Here is a 14037-nt window from a genome sequence, read left to right as displayed (position 1 = left end):
CATTTTCAATTGAACATTTATTGACTGAAACCCCATCAGCTACAAATCTAAGGTTCTCTAAATGAGAAGGATAAGAACTTTTAGCAGCCCATATGAAAGCAGAAGGAACATGCAGCAGCATTCCCCACTGTCAGAAGCCTGACTGCTCCCCTGACAAAGGGCTCCTGAAGAGCAGTCAGCCTGCTTTCATGGTTGGAAATCTGGGCAGAGCAAGCCCAGCCACGAGCTGTGCCAAAGTAAGTGGAGAAGAAAAAGAATGAAAACCAAACAGGGACAGCCAGCTATTGTTTCCTGCCCACGTGAAGTCATCTGTCAACAGCTACTGCCTAGGAAAATCAGGTTTTCTTCAGCTCACTTACAGATGTCCAATGGATTTCACTGTTCTGCAAGGTGACTGTTCAAATGTTTAAATGCCACCTGTACAAAGAGCTGTGCATCACAACTATCCTTTCAAACACTCTCTGCTTATCCATCAGTGTTTTAGTAGCTGAAATTAATGCCATTCCTCCACTGAAAAATTCAAGTAACATGAACAAAATGTTGGCAAAGATTTAAGCTCTTTGCATCAGTGAAACATGTATTATCAAAATGAGTATTATATACAATAAACCAACCCCTAAGACACAAAACATAGCCATTTTCATATTTGATAATGATTAAATTAGTTTTATTCCCATTTAAAATATACAACTTTGAAAAATTATGCAACATACATTCAAATGAATTGCATTCTTAAGTGTCCTGATAGCCAGGTATCCTATTGCTGGCCAGTATAATACAATAATCCATCAACTCTATTTATGGCCACAGGAGAAAAATCTGCATAAATAAATATTTATATCTGATAGTGCAGCTTTTCCTTAAACACTTACATTTAGAAGTCAATTTCTTTCTCCCAAGCACTGCTTCCTGTTCCTACAGGAAAAAAACAAATTCCACAAAGATCCCAAAAACGGCCAAAAATTCTTAGTCTGCTATTTTAGAAACAGCATTCAAGATACAAGAGTCAGCTCAGCAGTGCCAGAAATAACCAGTACAGCTAACATTACCACCCAAAAGCAGTTCGGGAAAGCTCACTAACAATGCCATAACTCTTACTGGTCTGGAAGAAGTGATTAAAGAGGTTTAGAAAAAACAATTTTACTAATGATACAAAGGGTATCATTAGTGCAGCAGTACTGTGGCAGACACCACAGGAGTTTGGCAAGGAGGTGCAGCCTACAACCTCCTGGAAAAGCACCACTGCTGAGAAATCTTTATGGCAGACACTCAACCCATTGGAAAAGGACACACTGACTTAAGTGCAGTCTGCAGGGTACAGCACCTGAGGCAACTTACCCCTGTACAACTTCCTGTTATTTAGAGGACACCAAAGGGGTGACAGCCATGTTTTGGACTGTAACATCCCTGCTCTGCACAGCCTGAAGTCTTCACTAATCTACAAAAGACAGTGGGGAGAGAATGAGACTGGAACAGCAGTCAGTGATGTAGAGCAGGTATTACATCAGTTAATGGGTGGGCAGGGAGTAAGAACAGCAAGGGAGAAAAGCTGGCTGCTGAATTTTACACTGCATCAAGAGTAGACAAAAAAATTGTAATTGCAGGTAGCCCAAATCTAACTGAAGCCAACATCATCACTTCTGTATCAAGACTGCAGAGAAAAACATCTACCACTCTATTAGAAAACCCAGTTCTTAACAGTTTGGTATGATATCCTAACTTAGCAGAGAAAAATCAACACAGGTATTTTAAAGTTGATAATTTTTATTTACAGATTTATTGGCAAAAGGTGGTGGGAAAGTTCAAAACATTTTAAACAGAGGGCACTGTACTGTATTGTATGAAGTATCAGTTCACAATCTTCAGTATCCAGCTGATCAAATAAAGCTAATCACCACTTAAAGAAGCATAATCTGCATCAGCTCCAATAGAGTATCCTGCCTAAAAACCACTTCAAGGCAGTTTCTAAATCACCACAATCACTAATAAAAATGCAGTTTTTGTGAAGAATGTATACTTGGATTTTTGTACAGTACCTGATGTCAAATTGCCCACTTGCATACTGGCAAAGCAGTTACACTTCCTACTCTTAGTTGAAAGTTGTAATCTCGCTGTCTGCAAATTCAGCTGTCAGGTAATTCTGAACTACTCTGAACATTTTACTGTGAGCATAGTCAAGACTGGAGTAGATGAGATTGAAGGAAAACATTCCTGGTATACCACGTGCCCATCATATTCAGCTGCATAACCATAAACATCTTGTTTAAGAATTCTATTCAAAAAGGAGAAAAAATGTAGTCAGTTTTCTCTTTGTCACATAGGTTTAATTCCTCATTGGAGCTTTTTAGTTCATTCTTCTAAATCAAGAGTGTTTAGCTCTTCTTCTAGTTCATCCAAGTCCTCTCCAGTAAAGAGATTTTCATCAACTGGAACTGCATCAATTACTCCGTTTTCCAATTCCCCATCTCCATCATTATCTTCGTCTAAATCATTTTGCTCGCTGTTGTTTAGATCACCACCAGAAGCTTCACTTAATTTATTATCTGAAAATAAACATAATTCTTAGGCATTTCAATGTCACAAGTTTCTCAATCACCAATTGAATTCACAATCCTACTAAACATGCTTTCAAATTTTGAAACTATGAAGTTACTTTATTTGGAATCCAAGCAGACTTATATTGGCCAAATTGCATGTACCTGGTTAATATGCAAGTTTGGATAATCAACTATGAAAACAGGAAAAAAGAATAACTCACCATCTTTTTCTACTGAAGTGTATGTGCTGAACCTCTCTGGACTAGCCACTGTAATACCAGTCTCCTCTACTGCCTTGGGGACATACAGGTTCAAATCTACATCATTTATGCACACAGGGTCTTCAGTCTGGAAAATAAACCAAGATGCTCTGCATCAATTACTTTTCCACAAAAATCCTCATTTCTGCAAAATTTCTACAACATTTATGACCTTCAACAGGAACCTTCTGATAAAATATATTCTGTGGCAGTATTAAGAACCAAGTTTATTAAATTAATTTTAAGGACTTTCAAACTGACATTTTTCAAACTTGAATGCAATTAAAATATTCCTTGTTTTAATCCTGGTTCCTTTACCTCATCATCATCTCCTGCTCCTTGAACATAATGGGTGTCATCTGCTTCTTCATCATCTGCATCAACCAACTCTGGCCGGAACTCAAACACTTCACGTCCGCTGATCTATTCACAGTAAAAGAAACTTTCAGTTATCACTTCATGGAACTTACACTGCTTACAAAAAACCACAAACAAACAAACCAACCATAGGAAAAAAGGAAAATATAATGACAATAATAAGCAAAACAATTTCAGACCAGCTACCTCTTCACAAAACTTTATATACTTGCTCTTCTTACATTAGGAATTGTACTATAAAACTTACCACCAATGCTTTGCCAGCTTTAAAATCTGCTTTCCTCCTCTCCATATCTTGTTCAGCCTTATCAATTTTTTCTTGTCTTTTTCTTCTCTTCCATGCAATAAAACACTCTAGAGTAATTTTGGTAACATTTGGTCCTAAGGCAGCACGCTGTCAAGGAAAGAGACTGATTAATGCTAGAAATTCTTTCCAAAGACTGTAACAAATTGGATATTTAATTACTCTTTTCCAGAAACTAATTGAAAACATTTCTTTCCAACTCCCTCTTGACTCTTATACTGTTAAACTTTCATCATCTTCTTAGCATTTGACTCAACATGCTATTTTCCAGTTAGTGAGATGAGTTGGCATGAAAATTAACAGGAAAAAATGGAAGAGGAAATAAGGGAAAGATAAGAGTTTAGCTCTGCTCAAAGTGACACTGCCAAGCAATGGTAACACAAAGAAGCAGAGCAGCAACACCTTCAGAAGGCCTTGTGCTCTTGGTGCTGCTGCCTCATTAGAGAGCTAAGGGAGAACTATGAAGACAGTGAGCTGGGGATGAGAAAAGCCACAGAAGCAGTCGTAATGGATAAATGAGAAACAGCAGTTAAGAAATAGAAGCCTCCTAAAAAAAGGGTAAGCAACAGCTGCACTAAGTATGCAGCTATAGTTAATTCTATTCACTAGGTAATAGCTTCTAAACAAAAGCATGAATCTATGCTATATATCCTTTGCCCCAGCTCATGCAGCTCTAAAAACATCTAATAGCTCTTTATTATAAATTCACAAATTTTTTACGTCTCTCTGCAGTGATGAAAACTACTACCACCACAAGGTACCTGTCTGACAACTTTACCTCTTTTTCTATTAGATCTTCTAGTGAAATTTCATCTTGCTTTTCTTCCTTCTTTTTGTCTTTTTTTAATACAAAGCCTGGAGGGAGGGCATGGCGATACATACAGTTGTCTCCTCCACCTGGACAGACCCAAAACCATCCATATTTGTTGTTTTCAATAGCATCAAGGAAATATTTGCAGACCTGTATGAAAACAATGGTTGTTAGCACCATGTCCTCTTTCCATCCCCAGTGTTTTACACTCCGTGTCAGAAGTTCAGTAAATCCAAGTCAGCTGTGCTCAGAACAGAAGGAACACGTGAAATGCATTGCTACTAAAAACAGTGGGCAAAGTAGTGTAACTGAGTATCTAAAATTCATGTAGTCAACAGCTTTTTCTTCCTCAATATGATGCCAATTAAAAAAGACAGGATGACAGAAGACTCCTGTAAAACCAGCAGCGCTTCTCTTTCGGCTCACGAACACTGGTGCAGTTTTAAACAACATAAATTGCATCTGCCTCATGTTGTTAAACTTCCCAGTTCTGGATCCTGAGGTAAAGATGGCATTCCAGGACTTTTAACAAGCAATTCATAGTTTATATTTAGCCACAGCAATGCTTAACTTTTGCAAATTTAGGTAGCATCAAGAGACAATTTAATTACTTGGTATTGAAAATGAGGTGAAACAGTCCCAAAGAATAAAAAAGGGATTAACCCATCATGCCATTTAGTGCAGGACCAAAAAATATTGTTGAACTTAGAGCCCAGGAATTACAAATTACCCTCAATTCATAAATTAGGAGAAAATTTGAAAGCTTATAAAGCTTGTACGTCACCCAGGACATAGATAAGTAAATATATATCACAGTCACTGCAATAACAGACTTCATTAATCACAACACTTGGATTTTCTAATCAATTAGGATGCATTAGATACACTGCTGAAACCTTGAGCATTTCTATAAAGAACTTCACCTACTATCCATTTGTAATGTACATGAGAAAACTTTTTATGGACTGAGAAGAGTTGTTGGGTTGTGGTTTTGGTTTTTTAATTTTTAAAGATATTACTAGAAATACTATCACTCCAGCCATCTACTCAGAATATTATTATAATATTCCATTCTAAATTTTAAACATATCTAATTCCAGACTGTACTTAATTCCTTTTAGTACAGCTCAATTAAAAAAAAGAAAAAAAAAGAAGACATACTATTTGAGTTTTGGGTTTTTTCTTTTCCGCCTCGCCATGCTTCTTATTCACCACTTCTTCCAGCTTCTTCTCATCCCAGTTGTCCATTGTATCTAGAAAAAGACAACAGATGGTTTCACAAAAAATTCCAAATACTGAACACTGCCAGCAAGCTGGTTTTCTGCCCAGTAACAGTTTTAATATGCAATTCTTACATTTTAAATAGCGTATACAAAGGAAAATAAATTCAGGTTCTTAAAATACTGTTTTCAAACTCTCCTATGCCACTCAAGAGACAATTACCTCAAAAGCCCTAGAAATTTTACTTTTTAAATGTGTTAACTTCAGATAAACACTCAATGTGTCATTCCATCTGTACAGTACTGAGTGTGGACAAGGGAAAATAAGAAAAACAAGACAACTGAATATAAGAGAAGGTTGGAGGGTAACAGCCAGAAATGCAGCTAATCTAACTCGAGGCTTGAAAGAGATAATACCAAATTATCTGTATTAAAGTTAAAAGAAAGTTCCACCAAAGAAGCAAACCACCAATGACAACATTAGCAGTGAATCTGTGGGATCCCATCAGATACATTTAGGATGACAGAGCTAAAATTCAAATAAAGACTGAGACATGAGAAATGTGAAAAAAACAAGTTCTATAAAATCTAATCTTTGCTAAATAAAAGTAAAATCCAGAGTACTTAGCCAGCAAGTCATCTGGGGAGAGAAAGTCACAGAAAAAATTCCCAACTATTCCTAAATGTAGAACTGTGCATGTTTGGCCAAACACCAGTAGCAGCTCTGGAAGGCAACTCTGGCTGCTCACTGCACTTCCTCCTTTTGCACTTCCCTTCTACAGAGCTTAAGAGGGAAACAGCAGCTGTAACAAAGATCAAGCACTGCTCAACTTCTGACTTGTATGACAGAATACCTGCCACTGCACAACTGAAAAACCACCATTATCAGCAGGTCATACTTTTTCTAGGTGAGGTCTAAAGAACATTTTTGAGAGCAAGTTTCAGTACTGTTCAGAACTTTGAATATAGTGGGATGGGTTGCCTTAGTTGCTGTTCTTCAGGATCATGACCACAATACAAAAGACTCTTAATTTAAAATTCCAGTTCCAGAATCAGAATAGTTTAGCAGTAACTTTCTACAATTATGATACCTTTTTCAAGGTCTTCATCTCTTGCATCAATGTAGACACTTCGTTTTTCACACTTCCTTTCCAATGACAAATCATGAGAGAACTTGCACTTGTCCCCTTTAGTGCACTGTCCTTGCTTGAAGAAAGCACAAACTACAGATTTCGGGTCAGCACCTGAGTAAAGAAAGTTTTTGTATTTTAATACTATTTTTAAGCAAAAGTTATGTATTAGAAATACTGAGAAGATTGAGGATATGTGGAGAATTAAAGTATGTTTTAAAATTAAAAGTTATTTAAAGTGTTCATGGTAAGTACATAATTCATGTGCTGAACATGAAAAATTTACTCTTCTTGCATGATATTTACATTAAGTATCAGAGCTGCCACTAAACTATTTAAAGAAATATGGTGTGTCTGAGCAAATTATTAATTTGTGTATTACAATACATCAGAGAGATCATTCTGTGCAACTTCTTCCCTATACATGAAGCTATTCTTGCCTCTAGTACACAGTAAAGCATCTTCTGGATGTCAGCCTTTTCCCAACAACACACCACAATAAATTACAATTTAACCCACACTCAATCAAACCATTTTCCTCCTTTAATAACAGAAAGAAAATGGCTGATCAGAGACTCCAAAATAAGCAACTGTTGTTCCAGTATGAACTATCCAATCACCCTAACTACAGTTTAAGTAAAAATCATCCCACTAAAGAATCATTTGACCATTAAGAAGCCATTAGGAAAAGCAGTGAAAGAAGCAGGTCTAAGTGCATTTATGAGACATGAGACTAAATCAGAAATACTTTACTTGTAGGATTACATTAAGCTCTCATGGAAGATTTTAGGCTAGAGTTTTTCACATGATGCTTCACTCTTGGTTTGACTGAAAGTGATTTTAATATGTATAGTAACACCAGTTTAAAATGTTTACATCTAAAAATTTGGGGAATATTAGTTTCCTGAAATAACTCAAAGTCAAAACTGCTTGATTTAGAGAAAACTGATAGAGAAAGCAGCAGGTCACAAACAGAAAAGTGTTCTTTGTTGCTGATCAGTGCTGCAATGAGTAAATACCAGGTTTGCTTTAAATACATGAAAATCACACTTCTTTTGTCAAAAATTATTGCACACAAGCTCCAGAAGATTGCTAAGTAAAAATCTCGGTAACATCACAGAATTTGTTTGTTCAATAACCAACCTCAAGAGAGACCCAAACTAAGTGCTAGTGCTAATTCTGAGGTTAGATACAAGTAACTGGAAAGTATTTACTGTTCTGATTTGAGCACAAGTCTTCTGTTAAGACAAAAGTTATGATCTTCCATTCTTTCTTTAGATGTTCACACCTCCCTGGGGAGACAGGCTGTTTTAAACAAATACCATCACACACACACAAAAATCATGCCACACATCCAGAAGCATCAACTGATGCTAATTAATGAATCAGAACACAGCCAAGTATCTTCAGCTGTGCTGACATCAATGTAGCTTTTGATGATCCAATGATCTACTGACCCCAGGGGACTTCTCAAAACAATGTCAAGTCATGACTGACAAAATACTTGGCACACTAGGTGGAGAAGGAAAGAGTAACATCTATTTAAATTTTAAATATTAAAATATCAACTGGTGTTTTTGAAGGATTATTATGCCTTAAGTAGTTATATGAATAAAAACACAAAGGAAATCAGTTAGTCATACCTTTGCTAATTTTCTGTGCAGCAACCACAGGCTTGAACAGCTCATTTAATTCTTGTAATTCCTTTTTCTTATCTTCTTTCTTTAATTTCTTCTCACTTTCTGATTGAGCAGCCTATAAATATAAAACCAGGATGCCATGACTCACTTCACACAAACTGCATGTTAAAATAGCCAATCATTCAAAACCAGTTTACAAGGGCAGGAATGAAACAACCTGTGATGCCTGGAAGGCTCAGAACTGCTGCTCTTGGGTGTGCAGCTGGTGCCCTTCACTGGAGGGACAGCAAATCTGCCAGGGAGGAGAGGTGCTGACTTTAGTGTCACAGTGACCCCTACTGCACCTTCACAGGTAAAGACAATGAGAGGCACTAAAACTTCTTTTGAAGTGCAACTACTTCCAGATCTGCACAAAAAAATCCTCTCTTGAGTCCCCTACGTGCTGCTTTGACGTTTCTTCTGATCTATACAGGCAGAAATTCCAGGAAATCTGTCCACAGAAGTTGGAAGTGCTTTCAGAACGTTATTTCAGCTTGGATCAACTCAACATATGAATGTTTCATTGCTTAACTAAGGACCAAAGACAGGAAAACAAGCTCATCTAGGGAAGGAAAACTCCATGTGTAAGGAAAAAATACCTGACTGTGCCTCACCTTTTTTTGGATAAGCCAGAGCAGGTGTGTGTACCAGAGAGGGATGAAAATACATGAAAGAGGACACAGGAGAAACATTTTAGATCAGATATAAAATGAGGTTTTAGCAAGGTGGGGTCCATCTCTTTTTCAAGGTAACAAGTGACAGGATAAGAGGCAATGGTCTCAAGTTACCCCAGACAATATTTAGATGAGATTTCAGGAAACATTTCATCACTGAAAGGACTGGTGGACTCGCCATTCCTAGAAGTGCTCAAAATGGGTACATGTGGCACTTGGGAACATGGTTCAGTGGTGAACAGGCAGTGCTGGGTTAATGGCTGGACTCACTTATCTTAGAGATCTTCTCTACCCTTAAGGATTCTGTGTTTCTTTGACTCCTGTCCCTTTGGGAAGCCAGTGAGACTAACACCACAAACAAGTACATGGGGTACAATTTTCTAAAGACAGTGTAATGTTAAAAAAGGAGCTTTGTTGTTATGGTGAATTTGGCAAAAATACACCAAATTATTTCAGAAAGGAACTAGCAGCTGCCTAGTTTTCCTACTAAAAGTTCCCAAATGCTATTTTAAATAACACACAGACCCACATATGTCAACTACAGAAAGTTGTACTTTAAGAATGCTTTTTTTTCTCTTCAGACCTCTAAAAGCTTGAAGATGAAGCTTAAAAAAAACCAACAAATCAACAAAAAACAAACAAAACCTCGAAAATCAAAGCAACAAAAAAACCACAGAAACAACAACAAACCAAAAAATGAGAAAGAGAAACAAACCAAAACACCCACTACCAAAGCTGAAACTCTGACAGTACTTCCATTTTAATCTCATGATGTGAGGAGAATTGCTTTAAAAACTTCTTTCTCAGGGACAATCCCAACCAAAACTATTCTATAAGGTAAGAGAGGAATAATCAGGTTTAAAAATTTGGTCCTGACATCCAGCAGTCAATAGCTACCAGCATTTGAGAAATAACATTATTTTAGGCTGGCTATTTTGCCAATTGGTATACATGTACATACATACATACATATGTATATATGTCACAGATCCAGGGATTTCAAACACAAGTTTCCGAATTACACCAATGTTTTTGAAGTGACATCAAGGAATCATTTCCGCAACAAAAAATTATTAGATTTAATGACCCAGATACCAACTTTACTTTTCAAGATGGGCTTGCCATGCTAGTCCATCCTTGTTACACAAGGAATGTATTGCAAAATCATGAATTGAGACAACACAAATGTAATTACTTTACAGGCTTATTCATAGAACAGAAAGCTGTGTAGATATTTAACAGCCAGCTTTCCTAGCTCTGTAGAGACCTGGATCATCTCCATTAACTCCATGCTTTCTGATTGAGTATAATGTAAACATTGCATCTCATTTTTTTATTATACAGAAGAGTCAAGTTGCAGACAGCAGCTCAAAATTTGAGGTTTTTTGACCAAAGGTTTTTCACCAAACAGATGGAGACTTGACAGACTTGTGTCCACTTAAAACTGTAATAAATACTTCTGTAAGCAGAAGAGTGAGAACATACACGTTTATACTCTTATCCTGTTTTAGTAACAACTATTGTTAATTTTAATTGCTCCCTATTTCTTAAATAAGGTAGGGAGAAAAAAAGAGAAACAAAGTGCAACTGTACTTTGCTGACAGCCAGTATCTACAATTTAATTTTAGTTATACCTTAAATTGAATTTTGCCACTATCAGAATACTATGGAGACAAACACTCACCCTGACTAGGTGAGTTTGGATGGGATGAAGTTCTTTTTTCACAAAAAAAGGCAACCAAACAATAAACTAAAACCCAACAAACCCCCATACTCTGTGCTACCTTTACACAGGTACATAATTTACAGCTTTGCATGACAGCTGTTAGCGAGACCCGTGCCACCTGACCATCTGTACAGACAGTGAAAGATGATTTGACTCTGCAGTGGGAAAACATTCTACAATAAATGCTTACCTGACGTGGGTTCTGCTGACCAAACTTAACCTGGTGAGTCACAGCCTTGATAAACTTCTGCTGCTTTGCACCTTTTTTATTCTTTAGGCCGAATGTTTTGTCCTAAATCAAGAGATAAACACAGCCATATTAATAAAAAAAAAAACAAAACAAACCCAAACCACCAGAAACACCACCCTTTCTGCTCCTCTCAGGCTTCCAGTAAAACACAGATCATTTCCTCAAGCAACACAAGCAATGCAAGAAACACTGCTGACAAAATTTAGGCTCCTCGTATCTTCAGAAGTGGCTTTTCACCAGAACCTCCTGAATGTGGCCCTTGTGTGAGCTCTTGTTTTTATCACAGACCTCCTCGTGCCCTGGTATCAGTGTGAGCATGGGCACAGCGTTCTCAGGCCTCTCAAGGCAACATGACAATATGTTTTTGGAGACTACCCAAGGAATATCTGAGGAAAATAGGACAACTGATTAGCCAAAACTACTGCTAGTTTCTCTTCTGGCTACCTGAAATCACTCATTGTTTCACTCCTCAACCATTCAGAAAGCAAAGTGATATATGTTACATAGATAACTATTACCACTTTTTTATTTTCAAGTACTAGAAGCTTTTCCTTTTCTAACTGTACTAATTTGAAATTAAGTGTATTCTACATCAGGTCCGGACAGCTGCCTCTGCTTCCTAAAATCCACTGCTGAAGTTTCTGTTTACTGGCTAAACCAATTCTTCCTCTGTATCTGCAGCTTTAGTGTTAAGAAGTTTGTATATCAAATTTATTAAAAAATTCTTACCAAAAAAACCCCCCAAAACCAGCTTACTTTCATATGAGTAGCTGAGGCAGAAATTATTTTTTGCAACTGGAATACCTGCCTTAGAAACTTATCCATTCCTTTGATACCAATATTTTCCTCCTTGGAGGAAAAAGCAACAGATGTTCATACAGTGAAGATAACTCAGCTCAAACACGGTTTTGGAAGCCCTAAAAATCCAAAAGTATAATATCAAATAATTACAAAACAAACAGCTCCAAGTTTCCAGACTCATGCTGTTTTCATTTACAACATGTTCCCTATAAACAGCAGTTTCTCTATTACTTGAAGCTAACTGGAGAAGTCAAAATAATTAATTGGGAAAGAAAATTTATCATTTACACACTTGATTTCCACTGTAAATACAGTATGGAAAATATAATCCCCGTGTATTTGATTTATATAAAAATGTACTGTTAATAATCAACGCCAGCTTTTCCCCTTTCAGCTACACTTCTTTGTAACAAAAACTAGAATTTTTCCGGGGCAGCTGCATTCAGCAAGAACCTCAGGAACTCCCAAGCCAGGAGAACCCAAGACCAACTTCTCTAACCGGACCTTTTCAAAAACCACAGAAACAACAATGTGCCGCCTCAGACTTAAAGGAACACACTCATTGCATGGGTATTTCACCTCGGTAGCATACGCCAATAAGTCAGGCAAATATCTAAATTTCTTTAACTATTCTGCTTGTACTCTCAGCATAAATTCTCACACACAGCATAGACAAACACACACACCCCTCTAACAGGTTTTTTTTCCAATCTGGTCACATGGGTCAAAAATTGTAACAAAACCTGAGGGAGGAACCAAGGAATCATTAAGGTGTGAGGGGATCTCTGGATACCATCTGGTCGTACCCCCAAAAGCACAAAGCTCACCGCAGGGAGGAGGGCTGTGGGAATACACGGACACACAGGACACCGGGATGTAGGGAAGGGCGAGCAAAGCAGAGAGCACGGCAGCGTTGTCAGATCACGGCCAGGCCCACACAGCTCGGGCCCGGCAATGTCCCGCCCAAAGCTGGCTGCAAGCCGCGCAGAGAAGCCAGCGCTTCCCGGGAACAGAGAGGGTTCGGCTCTGTGAGCCCTCCCTCGGGAAAGCCGCAGGGAGCGGCAGGGCCCAGCGAGAGGCCGCGGCGGGAGAGCGGCGGCCTGGGCCTCCTCACCTCGATGATCTTCTCCTTCTTCTTCTGGTCCGCCTTCTTGCTGCCCCCCGCCGGCTGCTGCTGCTTCTTGGGGGGCATGGCGGGGCGGGACGGGGCGGCTCCCGCGGGGCTCGGGCCGGGCCGGGAAGGGCCGGGAGAGGCCGGGACGGGCTCGGGCCGCGCCGCCGCGGGGGGGAGGCGCAACGGGTCCCGCGGGGCACGCTGGGAACGCGCCGCGCGCCGGCCAATCCCCTCCCGGCGGGCAGCGCGCGCCGCGTGACGTCACGGAGGGGGCGGGGCGAGTGACGTCACGAGGGGCTGAGGGGTGGGAGGTGCGTGAGGGAGCGGGGCGGTTCTGGCCGCCGTTCCTTTTCCTTCCCTCTCCGTGAGGGATAACGCGCTGTGTGTGTGCTCACCAGCACCGCGATCTACACGGAGCCCTCAGATTTGGCAGCATGGGCGTGCGGGTCACGTTTGTTGCAGAACCTAGCGCAATTTTTCAGTTTATGAACTCTAGGAAAAATGTGCGGGTTTAATAGATTTAGGAGTATTAACTTCTTCGTTCGGGGTGGGAATTAAAGGTAATTGTGATGGTCATGCGATGCACGCTGCGGAGAGGACACACGTTCAGTAGGAATATGCACTAGGAATTGGCTGTACCTTCCTCGTGGCTCGGCCGCTGGGGAAAGGATAGAAGGCAACATGCGGCCGGGATTTGGGATTAAAGTTTAGGATGTGTGCTCCAGAAACTCGGGAGAGGCTCCAGAGGGGTATGGCCCTGTGGGCTCTCTCCCTCTATTCCAATAAAATTGGTTCTGGCAGGACTCCGCTGTCTCTTCCATGGACGCTGGCTTTTCACAGCGTGGTTTTCCGCACTTTTAGGATCTGTTGCATCCCACAGGACACACAAAGCACACAATGACGTGTCAGGGAGAAAAACAGCATCTCCCAGGCTCCATCAACTGATAAACCAATCCCAACTCATCCCCTCCCCAGGAAGGAGTCACAGCCCCAAGCCGACAGTTCAGGGATGTTGGACAATGCTCACAGGCACAGGGTGGGTCATTGAGGCTGTCCCGTGTCAGGCTAAGAGCTGGGACATGACGAACCGTATTTAGGCCAATTAAGTAAAACACTGGAAGTGTTACTGGAACAGCTGCTCAGGGAAGGCATG

General features: G+C 39.6%; 1 protein-coding gene across 1 annotated transcript; it reads right to left on the bottom strand.

The window, feature by feature from the left end:
* Positions 1-633: 633 nt before the first annotated feature.
* ZC3H15 (zinc finger CCCH-type containing 15) lies at positions 634-12997 on the bottom strand. The gene is made up of 10 exons (XM_033065304.2): positions 12885-12997; positions 10910-11011; positions 8284-8395; positions 6602-6754; positions 5452-5543; positions 4258-4440; positions 3423-3569; positions 3116-3220; positions 2759-2885; positions 634-2543 (listed from the first exon to the last, which is right to left on the bottom strand). Exons 1-10 carry the CDS (start codon positions 12960-12962, stop codon positions 2350-2352), a joined length of 1293 nt encoding a protein of 430 aa, XP_032921195.1. The 5' UTR covers positions 12963-12997; the 3' UTR covers positions 634-2349.
* Between the last annotated feature and the right edge of the window lie 1040 nt (positions 12998-14037).

This window comes from Catharus ustulatus, chromosome 7 (assembly GCF_009819885.2).
Source record: "Catharus ustulatus isolate bCatUst1 chromosome 7, bCatUst1.pri.v2, whole genome shotgun sequence".
NCBI lineage: Eukaryota > Metazoa > Chordata > Aves > Passeriformes > Turdidae > Catharus > Catharus ustulatus.
The sequence above is the reverse complement of the archived record's forward strand: the minus strand, read 5'-3'. Positions and strand labels throughout refer to the sequence as shown.

Bases quoted from the DNA above. Each gene is read 5' to 3' on its own strand.
- ZC3H15 (XM_033065304.2), bottom strand. From the start codon at position 12,962: ATGCCCCCCAAGAAGCAGCAGCAGCCGGCGGGGGGCAGCAAGAAGGCG. The intron at 3,570-4,257 runs GTAAAGTTGTCA...TTTCCTTGACAG, and splicing joins AAGATCTAATAGAAAAAGAG to CGTGCTGCCTTAGGACCAAA. The intron at 3,221-3,422 runs GTAAGTTTTATA...TACTGTGAATAG, and splicing joins AAGCTGGCAAAGCATTGGTG to ATCAGCGGACGTGAAGTGTT.